General features: G+C 37.9%; 6 protein-coding genes across 8 annotated transcripts; 2 read left to right on the top strand and 4 right to left on the bottom strand.

Annotated features, from left to right (window-relative positions):
* Positions 1 to 1971: 1971 nt before the first annotated feature.
* LOC104809437 (zinc finger A20 and AN1 domain-containing stress-associated protein 1) lies at positions 1972 to 3746 on the bottom strand. Of its 2 annotated transcripts, XM_010535440.2 has the most exons (4): positions 3633 to 3746; positions 3448 to 3555; positions 2908 to 3227; positions 1972 to 2770 (listed from the first exon to the last, which is right to left on the bottom strand). In XM_010535440.2, exon 4 carries the CDS (start codon positions 2751 to 2753, stop codon positions 2238 to 2240), a length of 516 nt encoding a protein of 171 aa, XP_010533742.1. In that variant the 5' UTR covers positions 2754 to 2770; positions 2908 to 3227; positions 3448 to 3555; positions 3633 to 3746; the 3' UTR covers positions 1972 to 2237. The 2 variants fall into 2 exon arrangements, with proteins under 2 accessions (XP_010533742.1, XP_010533741.1); XM_010535439.2 differs by lacking the exon at positions 2908 to 3227.
* A 1897-nt stretch (positions 3747 to 5643) lies between these two features.
* On the top strand, positions 5644 to 7847 carry LOC104809436. Its single transcript, XM_010535438.1, has 4 exons — positions 5644 to 6067; positions 6524 to 6760; positions 6856 to 7073; positions 7445 to 7847. The coding sequence occupies exons 1-4, from the start codon at positions 5822 to 5824 to the stop codon at positions 7623 to 7625; spliced, it is 882 nt and encodes a 293-aa protein (XP_010533740.1). The 5' UTR covers positions 5644 to 5821; the 3' UTR covers positions 7626 to 7847.
* An 84-nt stretch (positions 7848 to 7931) lies between these two features.
* Positions 7932 to 10507, bottom strand: LOC104809435 (probable aminotransferase ACS10). Its single transcript, XM_010535437.1, has 5 exons — positions 9735 to 10507; positions 9504 to 9626; positions 9085 to 9245; positions 8605 to 8951; positions 7932 to 8518 (listed from the first exon to the last, which is right to left on the bottom strand). The coding sequence occupies exons 1-5, from the start codon at positions 10260 to 10262 to the stop codon at positions 8001 to 8003; spliced, it is 1677 nt and encodes a 558-aa protein (XP_010533739.1). The 5' UTR covers positions 10263 to 10507; the 3' UTR covers positions 7932 to 8000.
* Positions 10508 to 12535: 2028 nt separating this feature from the next.
* LOC104809434 (vacuolar protein sorting-associated protein 18 homolog) lies at positions 12536 to 20048 on the top strand. Of its 2 annotated transcripts, XM_010535434.1 has the most exons (24): positions 12536 to 12619; positions 12924 to 13088; positions 13229 to 13441; positions 13536 to 13675; positions 13988 to 14083; positions 14204 to 14271; positions 14460 to 14561; positions 14751 to 14895; positions 15019 to 15162; positions 15277 to 15396; positions 15597 to 15653; positions 15740 to 15799; positions 16157 to 16264; positions 16536 to 16678; positions 16877 to 16955; positions 17067 to 17129; positions 17222 to 17352; positions 17658 to 17763; positions 17956 to 18144; positions 18307 to 18534; positions 18694 to 18849; positions 18969 to 19130; positions 19349 to 19465; positions 19588 to 20048. In XM_010535434.1, exons 2-24 carry the CDS (start codon positions 12932 to 12934, stop codon positions 19762 to 19764), a joined length of 2961 nt encoding a protein of 986 aa, XP_010533736.1. In that variant the 5' UTR covers positions 12536 to 12619; positions 12924 to 12931; the 3' UTR covers positions 19765 to 20048. The 2 variants fall into 2 exon arrangements, with proteins under 2 accessions (XP_010533736.1, XP_010533738.1); XM_010535436.2 differs by lacking the exons at positions 12536 to 12619; positions 12924 to 13088; positions 13229 to 13441 and adding an exon at positions 13828 to 13877 and having other exon boundaries at positions 13611 to 13675.
* Positions 20049 to 21972: 1924 nt separating this feature from the next.
* Positions 21973 to 22923, bottom strand: LOC104809662 (mitogen-activated protein kinase kinase kinase 1-like). The gene has a single exon (XM_010535706.2). It carries the CDS (start codon positions 22882 to 22884, stop codon positions 21973 to 21975), a length of 912 nt encoding a protein of 303 aa, XP_010534008.1. The 5' UTR covers positions 22885 to 22923.
* Positions 22924 to 25050: 2127 nt separating this feature from the next.
* Positions 25051 to 26419, bottom strand: LOC104809433 (probable sugar phosphate/phosphate translocator At1g12500). Its single transcript, XM_010535433.1, has one exon. It carries the CDS (start codon positions 26385 to 26387, stop codon positions 25284 to 25286), a length of 1104 nt encoding a protein of 367 aa, XP_010533735.1. The 5' UTR covers positions 26388 to 26419; the 3' UTR covers positions 25051 to 25283.
* Positions 26420 to 27766: the final 1347 nt, after the last annotated feature.

The raw sequence follows: 27766 nt of genomic DNA, 5'->3' as shown, positions 1-27766 counted from the left end.
TCACAACGTTAAATTTATAGTAATCATATCAAGTCATCATGGTCACACCTTAAATATCATACTAATCATTTGATGAACTCATAAAAAATTTAACGTTATGACCAATGTGACTATCATGTGACTATACAGATATTCTGGTAACATGATCACATATGGAAGAGGGTATATGCAGAAATAGTTTTAGCAAAAAGAGAGTATTTTGGTATTTTGCCAAACCAAATGGTGAAAATAATATTTGATTATAACATGTTTTTCTTTTATATTGGTGATTGTTCAGGTGGGATTCGAACCCGGAGTTACACCACCAGACCAACACGTCTGAGCTTGATTATAACATGTTATTTACATGAAAAATATGAAATAACAAAAATGATAGATCTGAGCCATTTAACTCGAAAATCCAATGGTTGGAATTGTCGAACCTTTTCGGCTATAAAAGTGAATGTGTATATATATTAATGGATTGTATTAAATTAATCCAACAATAATAATTTAATGGATTAGATTTAACTCACAAAATCCATATCCACCAAATTAACCCATTTTAGTTTAATTAATTCAAAATTAACATGTATATATAATAAAATTAAATCCGTTAAAATATTCATTTTGTTAACAAAAATTAAATATTTTAAAACCTTAAAAAAATAGAATATAAAATTTAAATTTTTTTAAAGAAATTAATGAGAAAAATAGTAAAATTAGATATAAAGACATTATTTTCTATAATTATAAATACTAATTTTGTATATCTTTTCAAAATAGTTTTCATTCACAAAAAACATATAAATTTTATAACTAAACCCGAAACGAACCGAATCTGAATCAAATCGAATCGGATTTGAATCAAATCAACCAGAATTTGAATTCATAATGAATCCGAACCAAAACAAATTCAAAACAAACCGTATCAAATCTAAATCATTACCGAAATGAACCAAAATAAATCCAATCGAATCCAATTGAATCTAGATTTGAACCGAATCTAGTAATAAATAAATAGAAACCTTAAATATTTTTTGAAAAATGAATTTTTACAAATCCAAATTGAATCTGAATAGAGTAATTCGAACTGATTTGATTCGAGACTGCATAACCAAACAATTATTAAATTTTAATTGATTTAGTTCGATTTGGTTCAAGTTGAGTTATTTCAAATTTTATAAATTCATAATCAATCAATTGTTCAGTTCGATTGGATTACTAATAAAAATCACCGGTTGATCTCTAACTATAATGAAAATAAAAAATGAAATATTCTAATGAATTATTTAGATTAATTCATTAAACACAAAATATTTTTAATCCAAAAAAGTAACCCAAATACAAAAATAATTAGGTTATATTAACCCATATAACCCAACCCAATTTGACATCTATATTCCTACTACTTATATATACAAACATTAAAAAAAAAATCAAACACGCATTCAAACTCAATCCACAAACCGGAACATAATTAAAAAAGTCCTCTTTCAATATATTCTTTAGAAATACAGAAGCAAACATGTCATAGAATCCAAATCTCCAAACATCAAACCTGTTCTTTATGGATTACCAATCAAGAACCGAAAACTCTTCCATTGGCAAATGTTGGGTTTCATTCCTAGTAATAACCTCTTCAGAGAAACAAATGTACCATCCAGCAGATTTCAGTAGAGATTTAAACCCCCAATCAGACTTAGTATCAACCAACAAACCCGACAAGATTCTAATAGTTCAACCCGAAGAACCTCGTAGTAACAGCTTACGGGCACAAACCGGATTATAACCTAAACAAAATTCTCCCTTGAAACCTTAAGAGAGCTTTCCTTTGCAAATGTACAATGCAAAGAGCATTAAGAGCATAGTGAAGGCAGACAGTGACAAACAGACAAACCCGAGAATGTTACTCAGACGAATAATCATCAGTTCAATGCAAATGGACACTTCCACGGGTCTAAAATCTTTCCTAGAATCTTGAGAATTGAGTTCAGCATGAACAGGAAAAACAGCAACTTCTTATCACAAAACAATATCCACCATTTCAGACACCAACCCAAGTCATATAATCAAATGATCGAGACCGCATAGCAACAAACAGCCGATTCTAACATTCCCTACAAACCCTAAACCTTAAAACCCTATCCGAAATGCTAAAGCAGGGTCACATCAAAGCGTACAGAACCAAACACAACACAAGTGAAATTCCAGAACATCATGGTTACCAGACAGACTTGATTCCATTCCATCTCTCCTCAGATCTTATCCACTTTTTCTGCCTTAACGACGGGATTCGCCTTCGCAATGGCATCCCTTCCGGCTTCTTTGAAATCGAACTGGCAGTCGTGTATCTCCGGGTACCTATGAACACCACAAAACATGCTCCCACACTTACACTTGAATCCTGTCAAACCCACCTTCTTGCTGCAGCTGAAACACTTTGTCGGAACCGGACGCCGCGGCTCAGGAGGAGCCGCCGCCCCGTCTCCGCCGCTCGTGGAACTGGACCCCACCGACGACGACCCGACGACGGATTCGGCTCCGACGGTGGTTTCATCGCCCTGTTGCGGTTGGGCTTCCAGATTAGGGTTCAGAGATTTCTCCACCGCGGCTTTCGCCGAGGCGGTTTGCTCCTCCTCCACGCGGAGGTCGCGGTAACATTTGGAGCAAAGGTTCATGTTCGCCGCCGTTCCGAAGAATCCACAGCCATTGACGCAGAGCTTCGGCTCCGCGGGACGGAAGCTGGTGCTGTCGTTTTGCTCAGAACCCATTACCGTTTATCTCCGATCTGATCGAAACAAAAGGGCAAACAGAGTTGAAATCGAAGAACAGATAGAAAACGAACTTTAATCCAGTGTTCGGGTTCTTCTTTCGACAGGGGTAAAAAGCTTGAGATTGTCTAATGGGATTTGGCTTGTTACTCACACATAATCGAATCTCAGTCAGTATACGAAATTATTCAAACAAGACGAATCCATTGATTCTATCCAGGATGTTCCTAGATTCGCTCTAGTAAAGGAAAAAAAAGATTCCCAGCAGAATCCTCCAGATGACGAAAGTATCCCCCCGACTGCCCCTCCACTTCGACGGCAACAAGGTTAAAAACGTAATCTGTAATGACAGGTCATATTCCGTTGGATACTCAAGTAAAAAGACGATCTTGCCCTCGGTCCATCCCTCCCGCACAACGAGCGTTCTCAAATTGTTAAATCTAATTGACACCGTCGAAACTTCCACGTCATCACCTTGACAAAATCAGACGGCTCTAATGATTTCTCTTTCGAAAAAATGAGAGTTCAAAAACTAAAGCGAAAAAAAAACAAGAACAGCCAAACACGAACCACCAACATGAACGGACGAACACGAGAAACACGAATCTCAACCCGTCAGGAAACCAGAAAAAAATCAAATCCTTTTGAACAGATGGAGTTCAAACAGAACAAAACGACAAAAAACGAGATGTACCTTTTTTTCCTCACCGACAAAACAGATCGAAAAACGACGTTGTTTCGCCGGAAAAACAAACCCGGTGGTCTCCTTGTCCTAGTCTCCGGCGAATCAAAGACGATTTTCCTGAATAATAGCAAACGAGAATCACTCAGAGAAAATATGAAGACTTCTTACTGTATTTATCGCAGAAAATTCCCTACCAAACGTTCGTGATTTGATCGGAAACCTAAACCGAAACCGAATTTTTTTCTGTTCGTGAGAGAGGAGAGAGATGAGACCGAACCGGCAGACCCTTTGGTTCCTTTTCAGAAGAATCATTTCTTTGGGGGGGGGGGGCTAAAAGGTTAATTGTGTGAAGTGAGGTGCACGGGACATTTCGCACCTTTAGATCTGATCCATCCGATCGTGGAAATGGTCATCGGGTGGTGGAAAAGGTTGGGGTTTTTGTGTAATATAGCGGAAATACCGGGATGTTCTGAATTAACAGTTGACGTGGCTACCGGTTTTCCAAGAGAACGGGTTTAGGTGTTAACCGTGTCCGGTTAAGGCGACGAATGGCCTCGCTGTTCGATTGTGACGTAGCGGGGGTGTAAAATCACCACGCTTGAATTGGTGCGTGTGGTTTACATCCCGTTGCACTGAGTTGGAGCGTGTATCCACGCGCCTGCTGTTCAGGTAGAAGAAGCGTGATTGCTCTTAATCCGGTTTCTTCAAACCGGTGGAACAAGGTTCTTTGGGGCCCACATGCCGACGCAAAATATAATAATGTTATGATTATTCTTTTAAATTTAATATTAATAATAATTGAAAAAAATAATTCAGAGGATAATTTAGATTGATGACTAACAAGAATGATAAAAAGTTAAAGGGGGTGATATTTATAAGCCTTAGAATTTAAATGTTTTTTATATTATTCTAATATTTATATATATTATGAGATTAATTATTATTATTATTATTAAAATAGAAAAATCCAATCAATCATTTTTCATCTTCAATCTATCAACATAACATTATATTATTTCCGTCTGTGGCCGATAGTAGCAAGTTTCAATTATGTATGATTATAAAATCTAATTTATAGCGTATACATTTATAGACTTCAATTTTGGAAATGTTCTTTTTTATAGATTATTTATTTTAAATCTATTAGACATATCAGTTTTCAAACCTAGAATTTTTTTACACTTTTTGATGTATTCCATTTTAAATAAATTAGAATGATTAGTTTAAAACTATAAATAGGAATTTTTGTAAATTTTTTATTATATTTTTTTTTGTCGAAAAAATATTGATGAGGCACTTTCATGAGTATAAAATTTTAATATAATATATGATATTGCTTCAAAGCATCATATAAACTTTCTTGCTGTCTAATTTCCTTCTATGTTGCTTCAATCTATATGTGTTTTCTTTTAGAACAAAAAAGAGCTTATGTGTGTTTCCACTTCTCTCCAATCATTTGGTCGATATTATTTTATACAATCTTCATTTATTATATAACTTGATTATAATATTTAAATATCGATAATATGCTTGTTAGTTATAACAACCTTCACTTCTTTAATGGTTTCCACACAAAAATAAGTGAATGTTATATTGCCAATTTTATTGGTTACAGAAGAAACCGCAAACAAATTTGATCAAGCACCTCATTCCATTTCCAATCTAGACTTTATATACTGAGCGAATTCATTATAGATTGGATAAAATAAAAATTAATTTAATTCAATTTTTGTTTAGTGAATTCTATTTTATAATTTTGTGAAATACTATTCCGAATAATTTTTTTTGGTAAAGCAATTTTTTTTGATAAAAAGTAAAGCAAATTTTTTATTGTAGTTAATTCAATTTGTAAGCAAAAAACAATTACACCGGACTTTATTCAGCTTAGATATGCTGGGGCATGTTTTTTTTTTCGGTTTCACGTTAAACATAGTCATATTATATATATACATACATATAATGTACACGTTTACGTATGTATGTGCATGTATATATATGTATATGCCAATACCTACCGTGACGGCTAAGGGAATATAAAGCGAGTGAGTCAGCAACGCGCTGAAAACCGGCGCTCCACAGGTTACAGCTAGCAGCAAATCATATATCGCCACGTGTCGACATTAGATACGTTTATTCCTAAACCGTTTATTATTGGGTTAATTATTTAAATCTTGGATTAAAAAGTGATCATTAACGGACCTCCTAATCCCTCCTCTCTCTCTCCACCCCTCATCCAACGGTCTCATTTGTTAGGAATGCTGCCTTCCCATTTTCTCGGGAAACAAACGGAAAACAAAGGGGCAAAAGGGTCGAGAAATATCTAAGATTTTTTCGGGATTTGTTTTTCTCTCTTTGTTCTGTTTGTCTCTTCCTTTCTCTTTCGATGACGTACAGTGATGCCGTCGAAGAGACGGTGCCGGAGCTGAGATTGAGATTGGAAGATACCAATAATGGCGATTACGTGAAATTGAGAGGATCATCGGATGGAGGAGATGGGTTTTTGGCGGAATCTTCGGGACGGTCGAGAGGGTCTCTCTTGTTCTGGGTCAAGTTTATCTTCCTGTTCGCTTGCGTTGGTGTGTTGGCCGCTCTGTTCATCAAATGGGTCGCTCCGTTTTTTATCGACAAGGTTAGGTTTTGGTATTCAATTTCGATTTTTATTGGTTTTGATGATAAATTGGAATCAGGGTTTCGGGTTAAACGGTGATTTGTGTATTATGATCTCAATCTGTGATGAGGGTGATGATGATGCTAGGAGGAACATCGTATCTCATGTCTGGTTTTCAATGTGAAGAAGATCAGATTTTTTGGAATCTTGAACTTTCTGGATGTTATTCATGCCAGAATTGCTGCTTGATGATGTCCTATGTTGTTGGCCAACATGACAACATCGGTCTGCTCCATCATAAGACACAAGTTATATGTTTAATTGTTGCGTGAATGAAGGATTCGTTTTTAACGATTGGTTTCCTCGTCAATGGAGAAAATGTTGATTACTGTTAGTGAATCATGCTAGTTTTCAGAATCAATAATGGGTATTGTCTTTTGATGTTGCTACGTTTCATTTGACTGTGTTTTTTTCCAGGAGCTTATTCCTTTTATAAAATGGGTGAGAAGAAGATTCAGCATTCCAATGCTCGGTCTTCTGCTCTTTGCCTCTATCGCATTGTTCCCTGCCTTTCTTATTCCCTCTTCTCCCTCCATGTGGATGGTTGGTCTTACATTTGGCTATGGCTATGGATTTCTACTGATTTTATCGGCTATGAGCATTGGTGTTTCACTTCCTTACTTCATTGGCCATCTCTTCCTCAACAAAATTCAAGTAAGAACAGATTTTTGAGAGTCTAGTTCTTGTATTCATGAATTTAGCTTTTGATACCGTTAGATGGTTCTCATTTTCTGCTTGTTCTTATACAGGAACGGTTGGAGAAGTACCCTAAGAAGGCTGAGATACTACGAGCTGCCGGTGAAGGAAACTGGTTTCACCAGTTTCAAGCCGTTACCTTAATCCGGGTTTCTCCATTCCCTTATATGATTTACAACTACTGTGCAGTGGCAACTGGTGTTCGTTATGGTCCTTACGTCTTCGGATCTCTTGTCGGGGTAATTCCAGAGATCTTTGTTTCGATTTACACGTAAGTTTCTCTTTCTTTTACTTTTGTCGATTCTTTCCCTTTTCAGTATGTGAACTCTCTCATGAACAATCTTGTTCCGGTTGATGGGCTTGGGATGAAAAAGACATCAGAGCAGATTGAAGAACTGATTATATTCACAACTCTTTTGATGTCTAGAAGCTCTTTAGGTGCATCATGCTCGATGATAAGAACCCATCTTTAAAAAAATTTCCGCAGCTTTAAATTGAATCCAACTTTGGTGTTTCATTTAGCACAACAACTGAAATACATTTCATCTAAGCATTTGAGAGCCATTGAGATGAGCTTTAAATTGAACTGACACGACTTACAGAGATTAAGGTCCTTGGGACTGTTGGTTTCGGATGTTGCAGGGGCATCTTGATAAGAACACTAGCAGATGCATCGGACAAGCGTCACAGCATGTCGGTTGGAGAGATCTTAGTGGACATTCTGGGCTTCTGCTTAACAATGGCTGCAACCATCATTTGCACAGTCTACGCCAAGAATAAGCTCAATTCAATGCAATCAGATGAAGAACCTTTGCTTCAATAACACGTAGAAGATCAAGAAAATCCCTTCACACGAACACCAAAGAACATCAAGAAAACCCATATATTATCTGCAGAAGATATATATATCTACCATGATCTTGGAACCGATCATATCCTTTTCCCTGTGGTTTTGTTCTTTCCACTGGGTCTTCTTGTTTGTATAGATTTGAATCCAAAGTTCACTTCTTTTTGTAAGTAATCTATGGATTAGTCATTCATTTTCTCTGATTTCTTTCATCAGTTTTGTTGGCACAATATGGGAAACAAAAATGGCAATAACAGGCCAATGGAGACTGCTGTACTACACTAGAGAAAAGCTTGGTGAATCATCTGGAAAATCTGCAGAAGTGAACAAATAAATAATCAAATACCAATTTCAATCCTGAGATTTACAAGTTTCACAAACTTTTCGAAGGCGGTCCATAACCAGAGGCACATCATTCTCAGACAAATTACCGAAACAAAACCGGAACCATCCAGGTTCGATGCAATGGCAACAAGATCCTGGGGTTACATTGATCTTGCCAATGTTCAAGAACTTGCTCCACAGTTCAATCTCCCCTTTCTCAGTGTAAGAAGATATGAATCCTCTCAGATCAGCCCAACACACAAATCCTCCATTGCTTCTCGTGCAGCTTATCCCCAAATCTTTCAAACCCTTCACAAGATCTGTGTAGATTTTGTGTAGTCTCTCCCTGTTGGTTTTGATGAATGTCTGAACAAGCTTTGCATTGGAAAGTGCAGATATGAGCAAATGCTGGGTCGGGGATGATACGGGCGAGAGTCTTGTGAGTTTTCTTGAAGCTGCTAGAACATTCTCATTGAAGGAATAGATGGCACCTGTTCTGAGACCCGGAAAAGATAAGTCCTTTGATAGATCATACACGATATGAACTCTTATAAATTATTAATGGTAACATTGTTATTATTTTTATTTATATGTGACTTTTTATCTCTTTTCTTAAAAACTGTGAAATAATCTCTTTCCCGGTCAATATTCTCTTCCGTATCGGTGATTTCAGCCATGCTCACAAACCCTTCTTCTTTGTTCCCATGGACCGACCCTGCAAAGACCTCATTGGAGATTATATGGATGTTTCTGTCACGGGCAAAATCCAAGAGGGCATAGAGGTTCTCTCTGCTCAAGTGACTTCCCACGGGATTCAACGGGTTAGATATTATGATGCCACGGATTCTGACACCGCGTTTCTTGGCCTGATAGAATGTCCGATCAAGTGCACTCACGGATACGTTGAAGTTGTCAGCACTTCTGCAAGGAACGTGTATGATCTCCACACCCGTTCGCCATTTCACATCCCTATCGAATCTGTACAACAGAAGATGAAGCTATTGATAATGTTTCAGCTCAGCCACAAAAGAAGAACTCTTTCATAAAAGATTCATCATTTCTCACAGCATCATATCCAGTCAAAAAAGGAGAGTGAAGAACTATAATTTACCCGGGGGAACACGGTGTTGGAACCAGGAAAGCATTTCCAGGATCAGCTAAGCAGAACGAAAGAATCTCGATAGCGGAAGATGAACCAGAAGTCAATACTAACTGGGATGGATCGAAGGAAACCGAGTTCTTGGTTGCTTCAGACATGAACCCTGCCACTGCCTGGTCCCCCCAAAAAACACAATACCCAGAAACTTTTTTCAGTAACACATAGAGACCTTCCAACAGAAAACTTACAGATATCATATCTGAATGATGTAAGGTTCATATTTTCAGGATCCAACAACTAAGAGAGACCTCAACAACATGCGTTCTTCAAATCCGTATCTCCTCCTATGAGCATTGCAATAATCATAGGTTGATTGTTCTTCAAGCGATGAACTAATAAAGAGATCTACGTATACGATTAGAGGGACCAACCGTTTTCAGCTCCATCTGTCCATCAGAGGGATAATAAGAAGCGATGCCACTGATACTCAATCCACCTGAAACTGCTTCCCTCGGATTCTCCGAAAGCCAGTCCTCAAGAATATCCGAGCATAACTACACAGAAGATTCGAAAGTCGATAACTTTACGACAGGAAATCAACAGATAGATGAAAAACTTTTCGAGAATTCCGATGCAAACATCGAGAAAAGAAAAAAGCCAACCTTGTTCTGAGCTAAACCGAGTTCGATGACGCCATCTGGGTTACCCGACTCGTCATACGGGTCCTCCTCAACCCGTTTCATCCCCACGTAGTACGGAGAATCCCCGCCCTTGAGGACACTATTCGCCCGACCCGAAACCGAAACGGGTCCGCTCGAATTCCTCGGCGAGAGAAGAGCCCGAGAGAGAGACCGGGGCAACCCAGTGAGCTCCGTGAGCTGGCCGGCGGATTGCGACCGGGTCGGGCCCGGCGAACCCGACCCGGGTGAGGAGCCAGAGTTCTGGTCGCTCGGACCCCTGTCGGTTTCGTTCCTCCGGTTCCTTTTCAGGTAAAGCTGGAGGAAGTAGAAGAGAGCACATGGAATCACGGAGCCCAGGAACAAACCTCCGCGATTCTGAACCACGCCTTGTAATGGCACGATGACCCTCATCGCGGTGGTTCCTCCGCCTCCGGCGGCGGTGACGGTTGCTCCTCCGTCGGGTGTTTCTGAATCGGATTTTGGGCTCCGGCGAGCTCCGGTGCGGGTCATTATACTGAGCTCATGAGGAAGTCTTTCCGATTCCACCGGGAGAAATGGATTTATCTGGGTCGGGTAAGTGGGTTATCGGGTCGACGGCGAACGCACGAAACGATCGAGATTTTGGAGATTTTCGTTTTTTTTACGTGAAAGTCGATTTTTTTTTTTTTTTTGTGTGTGTGAGATGTAAATCGATTGGGTTGGAATTTCTGGGAGCGGCGTCTGTTCCTGGGTTCAAGGGTTGGGGAGATTTCAGTCGTTGAGATTTTTGGGAGGGAGAGGAAGGTCAATGAAATTACCAAATTGCCCATAACCGGTCCCCTCGTTTTTTGTATTTTCTTACAGCATCTGTCTCTTGTTTCATCTGTAGCATTAAAAATAAATATTTACACCTTTTTTTATTTACCTAATTTATGAAGCGGGGAAAATGGATCTTTGAAGATATATCGTGTGTGATCTATGTATATTATATTCGTTTTTGCCAGTAAATAATATATATATATATATTTTAAATCTAAGGCATTTAATTATTTTTAGCGAACGTTTCAAAATATTTATAGTTTTATATTATTTTTCATATTTTAAAATATTTGTCATTCTATATTTTTAAGATATTTTTTTACAATAGTTTCAAATTTTATCCCTATCAAATTTTAATAAATTATTAATGGTAACATTGTTATTATTTTTATTTATATGTGACTTTTTATCTCTTTTCTTAAAAACTGTGAAATAATCTAAACCAATAATTATTTTGAAATGGAAAGTAATAATAATTGATTTTTCTATAGGAATATTCCATTGGGAAAGGAAGAAGATAAGAGTGTATTTATCAGAATAATATCCTCACATTTTCATCTATAAATTGCACACCACCAAATTTGTTTGTGTTTTTTTTTTGTCTTTCTCCATTATTTTTTTTGGTAATGATCTCCATTATATTCTCCGCAGCCACAAGTTACAATGACCCTAGTTTGCATAAGGACTTCATATATATATATATATATATATATATATATATATATTTTTTTATATCTTCTCAATTTTCTAATTAAATCCCATTTTCTTCTAAAAAAAACATAGACGGCCAAAAATACTTGGTTATTTATTTATTTTTTATTGCAGAAAAGAATTGTGTGATTTGAGACATGGATGGGACAAAAATGGGGTTGGCGTTATTAAGTAAATAGGACAGATTTTGACAAGAAATCACATGGTTAAGCCATTTTTATGCCTTGCTTAGAAATAATCATAGCCGCATGATTAGTTACACAAAAAAGGCGTGATCTTACTGGATTTTTGGACAGAAAAATAGATTATAATAACTTTAATTAATATTTTGAAATTTCAATTTTCGACTTATATTTAATATTTCTATTTCTTTTCCCTTTTTCCTAAATGTCTATTATTTTTCTACCACCATTTTTCACACAATAAAAGTTTTTTTTTGTGAAAATGAAATTATAACCTCTAAAGGATAAAATGATTTTCGAGAAATATCATTCCTTTGTAAGTTGTTTGAACTTTTTTGTTTTTTAAAAATTGCTACAAATTATTTAGAGAATAATTTGTTTGATTGAATCTAAACTTGCAATAGCTGATGTCCCAATTACTTTGACATGAGACTAAAAAATGTTTATTTTATTTAAGTATTTTAATTATCCTACTAGTATAAAAACCGTCTAACGGCTCTCTAAACAAGTAATATTTTTTTAATAAATATTATTAATATAGCGAATTCAAAGAAATTTTGGTTATTAACCGAATAATCGAACCGAACTGAAACGAATAAAACAATCATATCCGAACCAAACTCGACATCAAAACTGAACAGTTATGATATCTTTAAACCCGAAAAAATAAAATCGAAATCGAATTTAATAAAAAGGATAACTGAAAAATCGACAATTTCTTTGGAAAAAAAACGAATTTTTTTACCAAACTGAATCGAAAAATAACCGAACCGGATAGAAACGAAATTTATGTAAAAACCGAATGGTTATAATTTTTTTATAACCGAATCTGAATGTAACCGAACTAAAACCCGAACCAAAACCCGAAATGGGGTCCAAAGTAGGTACGGGTATTCGGGTCAGGTTAATTGGGTTTGGATAAAACCGAAAAATCGGTTTTTGGGCACATAAAAAATATAACAAATTTAATTTGGGCCCAGAATCGTATATTTGGATATATTACATGGCCCATAGTTTGGGCCTGATTTGACAATTGTAAACGACGACGTCTTGATGGATGTGCGAGGCCTTTTTTTCTGTCCTTTTTGGGAAGGCGGGGCTGTTTCTCTCTCTCCCCCCGATTTCATCAGATTACAAACTCCGGCGTCGATCGCCGACCGCCGATCTTCAACACAGGTATCGGGTTCTCTCAGATCAATGATGTAATGCGTAAACATATTCGGACAAGTTTTCAGGATTCTGTAAACCGATCTTTTTTTATTGTTAACTTCGTTCGGATGTTTCTGATGATTCTCATTTTGAACTTCGAATTCGTCGTCGTATTCCGATGCGTTTCTATATGATTTCAATAGCTGATTCGCTGTATTTTTCTTGTATATATATGCGCGTAATTGTGCTGAGGTCGATTTGGTTGTCAAAAACTTGACGATTTGAAGTTTTTGTTTCTTATTTTCCTGTGTTTGGGCTGGGGTTAATTTAGAGGGATAAATGGATAGGCAAGTGTTTACAGTTGATCTTCTCGAGAGATATGCAACGAAGGGTCGAGGTGTGATCACTTGTATGGCTGCTGGCAATGATGTAATTGTTCTCGGAACAAGTAGAGGATGGATCATCCGGCATGATTTTGGCGTTGGAGATTCTTATGGTACACAGTTGCATCCTAATTTATGATAATCCATGTGTCTTTTGTTGGTAAATGTTACATTTGTCAAATAAGCAGTTTCTTTTTCTTATGAATACAAGCAACAGACGTGATTATCATTTTTTGTTGTTGTTTGAATGCAGATATAGATTTGTCTGGTGGTCGATCTGGAGAGCAATCTGTCCACAAGGTTTTTGTTGATCCTGGCGGTAGCCATTGCATTTGCACGATCACTGGTCCTGCAGGAGCTGAAACTTATTATACTCATGCGAAGTGGCCCAAGCCCCGGGTGCTGAGCCGGTTGAAAGGTTTAGTTGTTAATGCAGTTGGTTGGAACAGACAACAGATAACTGAAGGTTGTAGTCCATTTATGCGGCTATTCTTTTCACACAAGTTAAGGTTGAGGCCTGGATGTTGATTCTCTTTTGTATATGGTATTGTCAAACGAAGCTTCCACGAAGGAGATTGTTCTAGGTACTCATAATGGGCAATTGTTTGAGATGGCTGTGGATGAGAAGGACAAGAGAGAGAAGTACATCAAGTTTTTGTTTGAACTAGAAGAACTTCCGGAGGCCTTCATGGGTTTGCAGGTGATGCCTTCTACTTTGAGATGAACTTAGAATAATCAGTATGCATGTTATCTCAATAGTTGCTGCTTTATACCATATACATTTTCCTACTTTGATATCAGAAAGTACGGTTCATGGATGATCAAGATATATGGTATAATTTGCTAATGTAGGCTTTTGGCTAACTAGGTGTTGAGTGACCCTCCTGAATGAAAGTTTAAAGGTTGAGAAACCGTTCAGCACAGCTGGGTCCCTCTACTACGTTAGCTTATTTTTAAGACTCATTTTATTTGGATGCTGAAGTCATTGCTATTTTATGACATATATGCTCAGATGGAAACAGCTAATATAAGTAACGGGATGAGGTACTACGTCATGGCGGTTACTCCGACTCGACTTTATTCTTTCACTGGGATTGGAACACTTGAAGTAAGTCAATCTCTGATGCCTTCTGTGCTGTGCCTTCGGAACTTCATTAGAAGGATTGTAGTAAAATCAATTTACTCCCACTGGTATGGTTTGCTTGACCATTGATTCTTTTTGTTCCAGTCTGTTTTTTCTAGCTATAAAGAACGTGCAGTACATTTTATGGAACTTCCTGGTGAAATACCAAACAGGCAAGTTTTTTCTTTTTTCACTCAACTGTGCTTTCAATGTACATTTTGCATATACTGCTGGAAATGCAGATGAAGAATGTTTGGGGTTTGTATTTAAAGATAATAAAGCATGCTTGAACAAGTCACAGGGATTCATGATCTTCAAGGTTTAATAATATTCTCTGGATGTAATGTTTCTTGTCATTCAGCGAACTACACTTCTTTATAAAGCAGCGGAGAGCAGTTCATTTTGCTTGGCTTTCAGGAGCAGGAATTTATCATGGCGGCTTAAATTTTGGAGCTCAACACAGGTAAGATCATACGGAAATACTATTCCATCCCTCTGAAAATAAACATAATAAGCTACATATTTGTTGCCCTCATTCTATCACCTTTTTTTGGTATTTTCTAGGGCAAAGTTTGGATGATCATTTTTTAATGTAATTTGTGGAATGTGGATTAGCCATTATGTTGGCAATTTAATCAAAACTTGTTGATAGTTATCCAAATGGTGATGAGAACTTCGTGGAGAACAAGGCTCTCTTGGACTACTCAAAGCTGAGTGAGGGCATGGAAGCAATCAAACCGAGTTCTATGGCACTCTCAGAGTTTCATTTCCTCCTCCTTATTGGAAACAAGGTTAAGGTATGTTAAAACGTAGAGGACTGATTCCTCTTTGTATATTTTGAGTTTGATTTGGATAAAATAAATGTTTTGTTTGATAAGTGTGCTACATTCTGATGTACTTGTTTGCTAAATTCTTGGTAGGTTGTGAATCGGATAAGCGAACAAATTATTGAAGAGCTCCACTTTGACCTAACAACAGATTCAGCTTCTAGGGGTGTAATTGGACTGTGTAGCGATGCCTCTGCTGGACTTTTCTATGCATATGATCAAAATTCGATTTTCCAGGTTTTTTTTTTGGTTTTGGCTTGCTTATTTCTGTTTATGGTCTATATAATTTACCCGAGTAATATTCTATTATTTCTTTTGCTTTCTCCTCTTATCTTGGGCTTTCTTCTCTAGGTTTCTGTAACTGATGAAGGCCGAGATATGTGGAAGGTTTACCTGGACATGAAAGACTATGCTGCAGCTTTAGCAAACTGTCGGGACCCTCTCCAGAGAGACCAAGTTTATTTAGTTCAGGTAATCCTTGATGTCCTTTACCATCAATTAGTAGAATGAATGTGTCATGACTTAATTGTCTTTTTCCCACCTATGAGTGATCCCAGTGCCATATCTGCAATTTTCCATCATAAAACTGCTGTCTGTGGTCTACCATCTACATAAGGTAGCGGAGTCTTTTTGTCATTGGTTTTGTTTGACTTGAGCAGTTTCTTTTGTAGGCGGAAACTGCATTAGCCTCCAAAGAATATCTTCGAGCAGCATCATTTTATGCCAAGGTAAATCCTTGTTTCTAATTTTGTTTTGTTCTTGCAGTCTGCGTTTCATTAGAAGTGAATTATTGACTAACACTCATTCTTGGCAGATTAACTACGTAATATCCTTTGAGGAGGTCACCTTGAAGTTTATTAGCATAAATGAACCGGTAAGCATATAAGGCTGCTACTTGTAAGTGTGCCATTTTCTGTTTTGCATCTATTAAGTATGCACATGTAGCACATTCATTATATACCCACTGTTTATTCGTTCATCACAAATTGCTCATATTTTTATTGGCAAGACGTTTGTGCCTTTCATATCATGTTTATTTCAAATTCTTAGAACATAGACCGCAATAGCCAAGTAGCAGCTATCCATTCTGAAATTTAAATTGTTAAAATAACCTCGGAGATGTAGGTATCATTTCACGTTATCCTTTTGAAATGAGGCTTAAACGAGAGATGCATCTCAAATTTGTGCTGGAGAGTTCACTGTCTTTATCTGTTACCTTCTGGTATTGCAGGATGCTTTAAGAACGTTCTTACTGCATAAGCTTGATAATCTTTCTAAGGATGACAAATGCCAGATAACAATGATATCCACCTGGGCAACTGAGCTTTATCTGGATAAGGTTGTGCTTACTCTCTACATCATTTATTCTTTTTTCTGGGTGATAAATGACAAATGCCAGTTTATCTACATTTGCTAAGACATGAAGTAAACTGGACTAGACCTTCTGACCCCTGCCAAATAGAAAAGTTTGGTTGACATATTTGATTACTGACAGCTTCAGTGCAGATCAGCTTCATCTATGTTGTTTGAATCAGTTGAAATGGAGTTCAATGCTTAGTCCCTTGTGTTTTCCCCTCTCTATTCATATTGTGTTCAATTTTTTTATCTAGATAAATCGACTACTCTTAGAAGACGATGCTGCTATAGAAAATCGTGGTTCAGAATATCACTTGATCGTTCAAGAATTCCGGGCTTTCTTAAGTGACTGCAAAGACGTATTGGATGAGACAACCACAATGAAACTTCTGGAGAGGTAAGTTCATAAGTATCCTCATCGTCGTCTGGTTCAAAACTTATATTTTAAACCAATTAATGCTGCAGCATGATAATTATAGCCTAATGGTGGTATTGTGCAAAAAAAGCTACTGCAAACTGCCCGAAGCACATTTCCATAATAATTTAAATATAGAATAATGCTCCTTTCTCTTGTCTTTCGTTTTTGCCCTTACAGTTATGGTAGGGTTGAAGAATTGGTATACTTTGCTAATCTCAAGGAGCAGTATGGAATTGTTGTTCATCATTATATTCAGGTGATGAGCAAGAAGAGTTTCTTTTTCCCCGAATGATACAATATAAGTAGATATGGTATTTTGGCCAGGCTTGTTCAATTCACAATTATCTGATTTTTTTTCTGCCATCAGCAAGGGGAAGCAAAGAAAGCATTGGAGGTTCTCCAAAAGTCTTCAGTTCCTGTCGAACTTCAGGTACATCGATCCTCTAACATGCTGTGAATGTCTGTTGCCTTCCAATTTTAGTTTCTTCTTGACACTTATCTTTTTTTTTTGGTATGTTTCAGTATAAATTTGCCCCAGACCTTATTATGCTTGATGCTTATGAAACTGTGGAGGCATGGATGGCTAACAAAGATCTTAATCCGAGGAGACTAATTCCTGCAATGATGCGTTACTCAAGCGAACCTCATGCGAAGTAACGTTCTCCACTCCTCAACTTTATGTCAACTATGATAGTTATGCTCTTAGATTTAACAATTCCAGATAACAATAGAACGCTTTGTGTATCTTTAATGATGTTTCCCACTGAGAATCTTTTTCAAATATTGTGATGTTGCCCCAAATATAGTTGTTCACACTGTGCCATCAGGTCCACCAAGAACTTATATCGCTATACCATGCCTATGTTGCAGCTCTTTCTAATTGTCTTTGTATTGACTAGTGGCTACAGATAAATTATTTCCTTTATATTATATATTGTCTTCTCTTATGAAAATTCAGGAACGAGACACATGAAGTAATAAAATATCTCGAGTTCTGCGTCCACCGTTTGCATAACGAAGATCCAGGGATCCACAATTTGCTCCTCTCCTTATATACCAAGCAGGTTATTTTGGTTCTTTTACTTAAAATTTGCGTCGATTAAATTCCCTTAAAACTTAAGTATCCAGCTGTCGATGTTTTCTTCCAGCATGTAGTGATCAACTGGAAAGCGGCAACTATGAGTATTGTCTTTCTTATTCTGACAAGAGACTGCTGAAATGATACGGTATTTAATGGTTTTCTATTCATAAACTAGGAAGATGACAACGCTCTCCTTCGGTTCCTTCAATGCAAATTTGGAAAAGGGAGGGAGAATGGCCCTGAATTTTTCTATGATCCCAAATATGCTTTGCGCCTCTGTCTGAAAGAAAAGAGAACTCGTGCATGTGTCCATATATATAGCATGATGTCTATGCATGAAGAGGCAGTAGCCCTTGCTCTTCAGGTAACAGTCCCTCTATTTAAGATCTTCAACGTAATAGAAAGTTCGAAACAGAAATGCTTATTTGGCAGATTCAGGAATTGCCACACATGTTTAGCTAGCCAATTTTAGTGGTTTAGATTGATTTGATACCACCTTAATGTCACTCGTCTTTGGTTTTAACAGGTCGATCCCGAGCTTGCCATGGCTGAAGCTGATAAGGTAGAAGATGATGAAGACTTAAGAAAGAAACTCTGGCTGATGGTTGCAAAGCATGTAGTCAAGCAGGAAAAAGGAACTAAAAGGGAAAACATAAGGAAGGCAATAGCCTTTCTCAAAGAAACTGATGGTCTTCTAAAGATTGAAGATATATTACCGTTCTTTCCGGACTTTGCCTTAATTGATGACTTCAAGGTAATTCCTTATCTCCCTTTTTTTTTGGTTGGAAGTGCAAGAGCTTAGTCATGGGTCTAGACTCCAGGTTGCTTGCTTCTGCTTCCTTGTATTTCGGGATTTTCTTTCATAATACCTCAGCAATCAACTATTGGTTTTCTTCAATATTTTTTTGTGCAGGAAGCAATTTGTTCATCTCTAGAAGATTACAACAAGCAAATAGAGAATTTGAAAGAGGAAATGAATGATGCCACACGTGGTGCAGATAACATTAGAAATGATATTAGTGCACTAACTCAAAGATACGCTGTAATTGACTGCGACGAGGAATGCGGGGTATTGCTCTTTCCAAGATTGCGTACCTTTTTTTTCGCATAAGAATATATGGATTCTCTTTTCTTTCTGAGGAATGAAATCCATTGCAAAAGACTTTATCTTTCTCAATGAATTGTCAGGTCTGTAAACGTAAAATCTTGATGATGACTGGGGATTACAGAATGGCCCAAGGGTACACTTCAGCTGGACCACTGGCTCCGTTCTATGTGTTCCCTTGTGGACATTCTTTCCATGCACAGTGCTTGATCACGCATGTCACAAGTTGCGCGGACAAAAACCAAGTAAGTCAAGCTACTACGAGTTCATTATTTGGGTTCCTGTGGTTTTTCCGTTCGGCGTAGTTGAGACATCTGCTCTAACTGGAATTTATAGGGAAGGCTTATTGAGTACGAGGCTTGGTTTGTGGGACTAGTAGAAGTAATCAGAAATCTAAGTTTTATTTTCTGCTCTGTATGTGTTGATTCCCTTTCGTGGTCGGGTTTTAACCATTCTGGTTCAGGCCGAACGTATACTCGATTTACAGAAGCAACTGACGTTGCTTGGTAGTGAAACACGGAGGGATGCAAATAGTAGTCTCCCCGATGAAACCATGACTGGTACAACTACTGCAGAGAAGGTAAGCAGATTCATTTTCAAGGCAACCAAGTTCTTCATTTAGTTTCTTGTTTTACCCTTTTCTCTTGAGCATTTTTTTCGTGGATAATTTGGCTTGACATGTCGTGTTTTATCACGAGGCAGCTCCGGTCAGAGCTGGATGACGCGGTAGCCAGTGAATGTCCATTCTGCGGAGAATTTATGATCAATGAGATCAGTCGGGATTTTATTAAACCCGAGGAAGCACAACATGCTGCTTCATGGGACATCCAACCGCAAAAGGATATAGCGTTTCAGAGGACCATTCTGTTGCCTGTTTGATTGTCAGCGTCCATTGCAGGTTCAGTTGACATGTTTCCTGTTTTGCTCGTGTTGTGGATATTGATCTTTGGGTGCTCTGTTATGGATGTAATATGCGTGCATGATTCTCGATAGAGAACGATCTCGGAATTTATCGATTCTCTTTGTGTCGGAGCCTGTTTTGCGAGCTCCCATGAAAGGTTTCTTCTCCTTCTAAGGATTCTCTTTGTATCGGCTGATCTTCCCAGACAAAGGCAGGGATGGACACGGAAGAGACATGGAAACCAAGGCACTTGCTCTTCATACTTTGGTTCTTGTTGCTTCTGATGCTTAGGAAAAGTGTATGGTATGACCACCGTGCCAATGAAATAAAAAAAAAGGACACAAGCGGTTTCATTGATAGAGAAATGTTACAGTTGTTGTTTGATAACGTAAACAGATCTAAAACCTACAAGCAAGCTCATTCGCCATGTTTATAGCGAGGGATCTTAGGATTTTGGAACAAAAACAGATAAACTGCTGAATTGGGATTAATGGAAAAAGGGTTACACAGTCTGAGAAGTTGATTTTTGTGAGCTCCCCCCTTATAGAACAAGCATATGCCAAAACCCATCCCGACGCTTATAATTGATATATGGTCTGTGCCTCTCCATAACGTGGCTCCTTCACCTGCAGTGGCTGCTCCTCCCTTCTTCATTCCTTTCTCTTCCTCACACAAGCTCTGAGCGGCTTAACCAAACTCTCCTCGGAAACAAAGGACGAGATACACGATGCCTGAGAATGCATTATATATACGTCCTAGGTTAAACACCCGAAAATATACTATAATGTATGACTTTTACTTGTTCTCGAATATAAAAAACCGTGAAAAACGCGTCCTTGAGTCACCGGCGAAATCAGAACGAGATTCGGGTATGGAATGCTCGATAAACATCGGGATTGACGTAGACGGAATCAAACCTCCCCATTAAGGCTTTCCTAGACACAGTTGATCACTAGACATGGGACTTATACCGCTAACCGAAATCTATACCGGGATTTCTGTTTCCTTTCCAAACACATCTCTCGAACCATTCCTAACCTAGGCACATAGGATGCTTTGACCCTAATCCGAATACCGTATAATCCCTTTTTTTTCCCCACCCCGTGCTTCTAGGACGTTGAAGTTGGCGGTTATATATTTAATGATATACTCATCCCACAACTTATACCCGTGCTATCAATATTTGATACACTCATGTCCTCGAACGATATTCGTTAACGATTTACGGACAGAGGAGTGTCGGAATTTTTCTGAGCCACTAGGACGTTGAAGTCGGCGGATATATTTTTATTTGATACTCGTCCCACAACTTAGACCCGGGCTATCGACATTGGATACACTCGTGTCCTCGAACGATATTCGTTAACGAGTAGCAAGACAGAGGAGTGTCGGAATTTTTCCGAGCCTCTAGGACGTTGAAGTCGACGGTCATCTCTCTTTTTTTTAATACTCGCCCCACAACTTAGACCCGAGCTATCGATATTCAATACACTCATGTCCTCGAACGATTTCCGTTAACGAGTAGCGGACAGAGGAGTGTCAGATTTTTTCCGAGCATCTAGGACGTTGAAGTTGATGGTTATCTTTTTATTTTATACCCGCCCCACAACTTAGACCCGAGCTATCGAAATTCGATACACTCATATCCTCGAACGATATTCGTTAACGAGTAACGTGATAGAGGAGTGTCGGGATGGAGTATAAAGGTATTTTTCGGTCCGGTGGACCTCGCAAACCTATAACTTTGGTCGTCATGATTCTTAGGGAGATATATACACTTGGTTCGGGGAACAGAAATTCTTTCTAAAACTCAGAAACCGACTCATCCCACAATCTAGTAACCGACGATAACAGGTTTTCCTGAACAGTTTAGTTCGACAATCCATCTAAGTCTTAGGCAATCTAAGAACGTCTTTCCCTTTGTTATCTAAGCAATGCAAACCGTATGTTCCCTACTTATCATCATGTTCCACCTTCGGACTCAAAACGGTTATGCACGTGTTCCTATATGCATCTAACGAAAAGATACCATGTCAAAGCTATGTACATGCTCCTAAAATCCCGCACGCAATGCTACTATATGCTCTTTTTTTCGAAAACAAATGCAATAAAAATGAAGAAAACATGCATGCAAATTCACAATGACATGTACGAATGATAGAATGACTTAGCTCTAGGTGATTTCTTCATGTCAATCCAGGCGGAAGAACGTCGAACCCGGGCGGAGGCATCCTATGAGCGCATCTAACAATGTTGTCCACTTGAGGCTTCTCCTCGTGCAAGAATGGATGCTCCAACAACATGGTAGCGCTGCTTCTTTCTTCCGGATTGCTTGCAAAGCAAGTTTCTATAAAATTTCTTGCGTCGCAAGGCAGAGTCTCTGGAATCTTGGGCGCATGACCAATCGCTAGGAAAGGCAATATGTAATAATCTTCGCTTGTCGACCAGGGAAGCACTCCAGTGAACATCTCCAGCACGATGCATCCCAACGACCACAGATCGTGTGCCGTCCCGATCTCGCCTTCACAGGCTGACTCTGGTGACATGTATTGCGTTGTTCCGATAAACGGAGTCTGCGAATCTCCTTTCTTGACCTCTCTCGATAACCCGAAGTCTGAAATCTTGATCTCATAGGCCGAGCTGCATGTACTCATCTCCTTGGGAAACACGAGGATGTTGCCGGGTTTGAGGTCGCAGTGAATGTAATGGTGTCCGTGGATGACAACCAAACCCTCGAGAATCATGCGGGTGAACTCTTTGATCAACCGATCGGGCAGTCTTCGATTGACGTGTCTGTCCATGAGATCGGCGAGAGTGCCTCCTGATGCATATTCCATGAACATTCTGAATTCTTTGTCGCCTTTCTTAGTCTCCTTCTGTACCACCCTGTCCCCGTAGCATTGGACGATCCTTGGACAACCTCGGAACTTGGAAAGAATCTCAAACTCTTTGAGAAGATTCTCGGAATTCTCCGGGCTGCTTGTCTTCATGGCGTTGTAAACGGAGCCACCTCCTTCGACGGTGAACTTGACGAGCTTGACAGAACCATAAGAACCCTCGCCAAGAAACTTTGTGATCTGCATCTTCCGCGGCGCCATTGAAATGCAGAGAGAAATCTGAAGGATTTGATCTGAGGGTGTAAAGGTCCTTCCTTTGCATTCGATAACTCATAATCTGAAAACGAGTCAGTGTTTGTTACTTTGGTAGCAAGCAACCAAACGATGAACGGTAATCGTATCTCATATGAGATTCTTCCTTTTCTTTTCTTTTTTTGTTTGAGTTCATCATGCTGGACTAGAGGGTAAATGAGTCCATTTTTTCAAATTGTTTTTTTTTTTTAATATATCGACATTTCACAACTAACGTCTAATGGCTCGTTAAACAAGTAATAAGTTTTTTTACTGATTATTATTAACATAGCGAACCCATCCATCGGATCCAAAGTGAATTAATAAAAACATATAAAAAAATATAACAAATTTGATTTGGGCCCAGAATCATATAAATCCTAGAGGGTAAATGAGTCCATTTTTTCTAATTATTTTTTAAAAACATATATAAACAATTCAAAACCAATTAAAAAGTAGAACTCATAACGAATACAAACCACATCACGAAAATGAACTAAATATCTTTTATAATATCGAATCCAAATAGTGTAATACAAAATCATTCGATATCGGTTTGGTTTTTGGTTTTCGGTTCGTTTATAAAAGAATACTAATAATTAATAAACAGGAAAAAATATTACAAAAAATACATTAGAGGCATTTGTTTGGATTGTTGGAAGTTTACTGAAATGATCCCATACCTTAGGGAACCATCTTTTTTGCTTTTCGTATTTCATAAGTGCTAGTTTCATAGTTTTTTTTTTTTATAATAAATTAAAAGTAACAGATTATTTTTAAATATTTTTTTAATTGATGGTGTTTTTTCTATTAGGACTGGGCATGGGTCAGATATTCGAACAAACCGGTGTATTTTGATTTGTGTTCTCTGAAGTCTTGGATATTTAATTGTAAGATTTGTGTTCGAGATCTGTGGTTTACGAATATACAGGATATGGGTATCTGGAATAATGTCCAGGTAATTGCAGATATCCAGATTCGGTTTATTTAAGAAAAACAACAATATTTATATAAAAAATTTCTAAAAAATAAGGTATATTTATAAAAGTATATGAAGAGAAAAACATAGATAAATAATAATAAACTTAGTTTTTTGAGATAATGTTGCAAAATATGAAATTATTTAATCTAAAATAATATATTTTATAAAAATATTATATAGATATAAGGTATAATTATTTATAACTAAACTAGTAAGGTTCCCGCACTAATATGTTGTTCAAAATTCTATTATCCGAATTTGGAGTATGATTCATGGGTTTGAGAAAGTCGGATTTAGATTTGAATTTGAATATGTACGAGTACCCTAAAATCGGGTATCCACGAGACGAGAATCTGGTGGATACCCGATTTTCAGGTATTTGTGCCCAATCCTAGTTTCTATCTCTCCTCCCCGAATTCATCAGATTACAAATTTTAACGTCGATCGATCTTCAGCACAGGTCTGCGGTTCTAATGCGTAAACATATTTAAAAGCAGATTTTATGTCCAGCTTTGATCCGTAACGCCATACATATAATCGTACATGAATGTATGTATGTATGTATTTACTTGTTTGTGTATCTGTGTTATATACATATGTGTTGTGTATCTATGTTCATATACATGTGATTGACGTGTTCGATTGTGAAGCTTGTTGTGTCTGAATTGGCGATTATTGGGTTCTTCCATAACTTCTTACTTGTTGCAGAAGTTATGCGTATCTATTGGGATCTATAACGGAAGATTAATGTGGTTTTATTGCGGATATTAATTTGGAAGATTTTATTTATTAAATTTTTAATTGGACATTTTATTTGGCAGATTTTAGAAAATTGGAGAATTTTTGTTGAAATCTCTATCGAGTTAAATCTGGCATCTGAATTGGGATGAACAAAGTTCAAATTTTAACCTATTGAAATCAAAAAGAGAGAAACTTTGGGGAAATTTTGAGATTTCTTCAGTATTGGAGAGGTTATGCAGCTTTGGTATATATTGGGATCCGTAACGGAAGATTAATTTGGTTTTATTGCGGTTATTAATTTTGAAGATTTTATGTATTAAATTTTTAATTGGGCATTTTATTTGACAGATTTGGGAAATTGGAGAATTGTTTTGGAAATCTCTATCGTGATAAATCCGACATCTGAATTGGGATAAACAAAGTTCAAATTTTTTACGAATCCGCTTAACAAAACAACTGATGACATCACCAATTGCGCAAAGAAAGTATACTATATTTTCCACCCAATCTCACCACAATATTATACAATTGGAAACCACCTTTGTAAACCGTTCTCTCCCAATTCAATGGAACCGAAAATAACCGTAAAATTACAAAGAATAAGAAGAATCACTTAACCGGTTTAAACCAATCTTCTCCTCATTCCTCACTTGTGGTTAGCCAATTTGGACCTCTTCTTAGCTTCGCTGTAGAGAACCACTCCCATGACCGTGACGGCGAAGCCGGTGACTCCCATCGCCGTCACCGGATTCCGGAAAATCATCACCGACACTCCGGCCGCCACCGCCGCCTTTCCGTTGCCGAGCACCTGCAATGTCAGAGCGCTCGTGTGCTTCGTCACTAAGAAATTCGTCAGATTCACCAGATACGCCACTGTCGCGTTTCCGACAAGCAAGGCGACGATGAACGGATCTGTCTGAGCCTTCTCGATCAGAACCCTGAGGACATTGCCCTCGATGTAGAGAGAGAAAGGCAACAGAATACAGGCCGCCATTGGAGCCATGTAGAGGAGGAGATTCATCGAGTGAAGCTTCTCAGATTCAGATGTTAAGAGAATCCCCTGAACCACTGATTTCAGAGCTCTCCCGGCCGTGGATCCGACACATACGAGGAATCCGAAGAGATGGAAACTGGGTTCGCTGTTCGAAGCCAACACAATCCCTAAAACGACGGGGAGGAGAGCTAAGTACACTTCGCTGGATTCTTTCTTGCAGGTGATGATGAAGGCGAATACGGCGGTGAAAAATGGCGTCGTTGCTCCGATCGCTTGGTTGAAGGAGACAGGGATGTATCTCAGTGACGTGTTCCCGCACACGACGGAGAAGCAGAAGATGGCGGAGAGGGCGAGAATCTTCATGAATTGCCGGCGGGATAGGATGTGCTGACGTGGCACAATTCCGGCGAGGTTGATCACGGCAGAGCTATAGCCGGAGCATGAGAGCATATGGATCATCGTGAGGAATATTGGGTACCTGAATCCGTAGTAAGCGAGGAGGTACTTATTCAGGAGGAGGACGCCGATGTTGGAGCCGAACCACCCGGCGATTATCGCCGCCGTTAGGAACGCCGGAGATATGCCAGCAGTGAAGGAGGAGTACCCTTTTCCGGAGGAGGTAGAGTGAGGCGGGGTCGAGGGTATGTCGACGGCGACGCAGGCGGCGGTTACTCCGGCGGCTGCAACAGCGGCGGCGGAGGCGTCGAACCTAGGGTTGCTCATCCGCCGCGTCGTCCATGACTGAGCTTCCACCATTGTTGAAGCTCTCTCTCTTGGAGAATGTGTATCTGACAAGAGATGGAGTGAGAGAGACCTAAGATGGAGAAGATAAAAGATGAAGATGATGATGCTTACGTGGATTTGATCGGACGGTGGAGATTCAGATTTGTGGGTTCATCTTAGAGATTTTCAGCCGTTGGATCAGATAGCTAAGAGGGAATTTTTAAAACATTATTTTTAAGATTTGAAGTCTCTGTGTTGAGAGCCCAAACACGGTCAGAGTGTCGGTAACAGGTCCATATTGAGATTAAGGAGAATTAATCGCCTGAAACGCGGCTCAGGGGAGTGACGAAGTGTCAACCGTTCGATGATTCGGAGATAGATCTCAGACGTTACACAGTGATTTGGCCTTAAAATAGATAAATATTCAGTCATTTATTTTATTTATTTAATGTTTACTTACCTCATTTGCGTAAATAAGATGCACTTATATTTCTTTATTAGATTAGATGTACCTTAAGTTATTTTTTATTAAGGAAATTCCAAAATTGTCGCATCTAGATAACTATTATTTTTTTAAATGACTTCGATTAAAGATACCGAATTATGATTGGACAAATGAAAACTATAGAATATGCAAAAAAAAAATCATAAAATTAATTTTTGGACAAACCGTTGAAAATTTATGATGCCTTTTTACTGAAAAATATCTTAATAATTGTACAAGAACCATTTGTTCTTTAATACATATTATCTAGTCACAACTGGTTTGTAATTGATAGATAAGTAAAATGGAATATATCTTATTATTAATGAGGGAAATACACGTATTTTATTTTAAAAGTTGCATGTATTTTTAATATGATCACAATTATATGATTCATATAAATATCAGTATCTTTACTTCCTTTCTTGTTTCTTCCGTTTTTATGACCATCTGTTTCTCTATATCTATAGAATAAAAATAAAAGTTTTACACAGAATATTTTTTTTTTAAAATCCCATTTAAATACAATATATATTCACGAGATCTATTCAAGATATGGGGATCGGGTCAATAGAATGCAATAGCCAATATATCCTCAAGTTTCCCAAAATTTGATGCCATTTAATAAAAAAATTTATTTTTATCATTAAAAACGTTATTATAATTTCGCAAATTTAGTCACTTTGCCCACTGTGTCATACATGCTGTTCGTTGACATCCGGCTTTACTTTTTTTTTTCTTTATGTTTTTAGTATTCTCTATAATTGCAATTATGCAAATGATTTATTTCCCTTTCTTTTCGTAAAAAGAAAAAGAAGTGATAAAGAAGGAAGTCAAAAAAAAAAAGTAAACAGCTAAGTCTAGCAATATGTTGATTTATCCTTTTAGATATATTCGTTTTTCGATTATTTATATATCCCTTTTTGAA

Source organism: Tarenaya hassleriana, unplaced genomic scaffold, assembly GCF_000463585.1.
Source record: "Tarenaya hassleriana unplaced genomic scaffold, ASM46358v1 Cleome16, whole genome shotgun sequence".
Taxonomy (NCBI): domain Eukaryota; kingdom Viridiplantae; phylum Streptophyta; class Magnoliopsida; order Brassicales; family Cleomaceae; genus Tarenaya; species Tarenaya hassleriana.
The sequence above is the reverse complement of the archived record's forward strand: the minus strand, read 5'-3'. Positions and strand labels throughout refer to the sequence as shown.

Coding starts and splice junctions, on each gene's coding strand:
- LOC104809435 (XM_010535437.1), bottom strand. CDS start 10,262: ATGACCCGCACCGGAGCTCGCCGGAGCCCAAAATCCGATTCAGAAACA. Junction 9,627..9,734: donor TCGGTTTAGCTCAGAACAAG/GTTGGCTTTTTT, acceptor TCTTCTGTGTAG/TTATGCTCGGATATTCTTGA. Junction 8,952..9,084: donor CCAACACCGTGTTCCCCCGG/GTAAATTATAGT, acceptor TCTGTTGTACAG/ATTCGATAGGGATGTGAAAT.
- LOC104809662 (XM_010535706.2), bottom strand. CDS start 22,884: ATGGCGCCGCGGAAGATGCAGATCACAAAGTTTCTTGGCGAGGGTTCT.
- LOC104809434 (XM_010535434.1), top strand. CDS start 12,932: ATGGATAGGCAAGTGTTTACAGTTGATCTTCTCGAGAGATATGCAACG. Junction 15,800..16,156: donor TTATTAGCATAAATGAACCG/GTAAGCATATAA, acceptor CTGGTATTGCAG/GATGCTTTAAGAACGTTCTT. Junction 17,764..17,955: donor TCTCCTTATATACCAAGCAG/GTTATTTTGGTT, acceptor TTCATAAACTAG/GAAGATGACAACGCTCTCCT.
- LOC104809433 (XM_010535433.1), bottom strand. CDS start 26,387: ATGGTGGAAGCTCAGTCATGGACGACGCGGCGGATGAGCAACCCTAGG.
- LOC104809436 (XM_010535438.1), top strand. CDS start 5,822: ATGACGTACAGTGATGCCGTCGAAGAGACGGTGCCGGAGCTGAGATTG. Junction 6,068..6,523: donor CTCCGTTTTTTATCGACAAG/GTTAGGTTTTGG, acceptor GTTTTTTTCCAG/GAGCTTATTCCTTTTATAAA. Junction 7,074..7,444: donor ATCTTTGTTTCGATTTACAC/GTAAGTTTCTCT, acceptor CGGATGTTGCAG/GGGCATCTTGATAAGAACAC.
- LOC104809437 (XM_010535440.2), bottom strand. CDS start 2,753: ATGGGTTCTGAGCAAAACGACAGCACCAGCTTCCGTCCCGCGGAGCCG.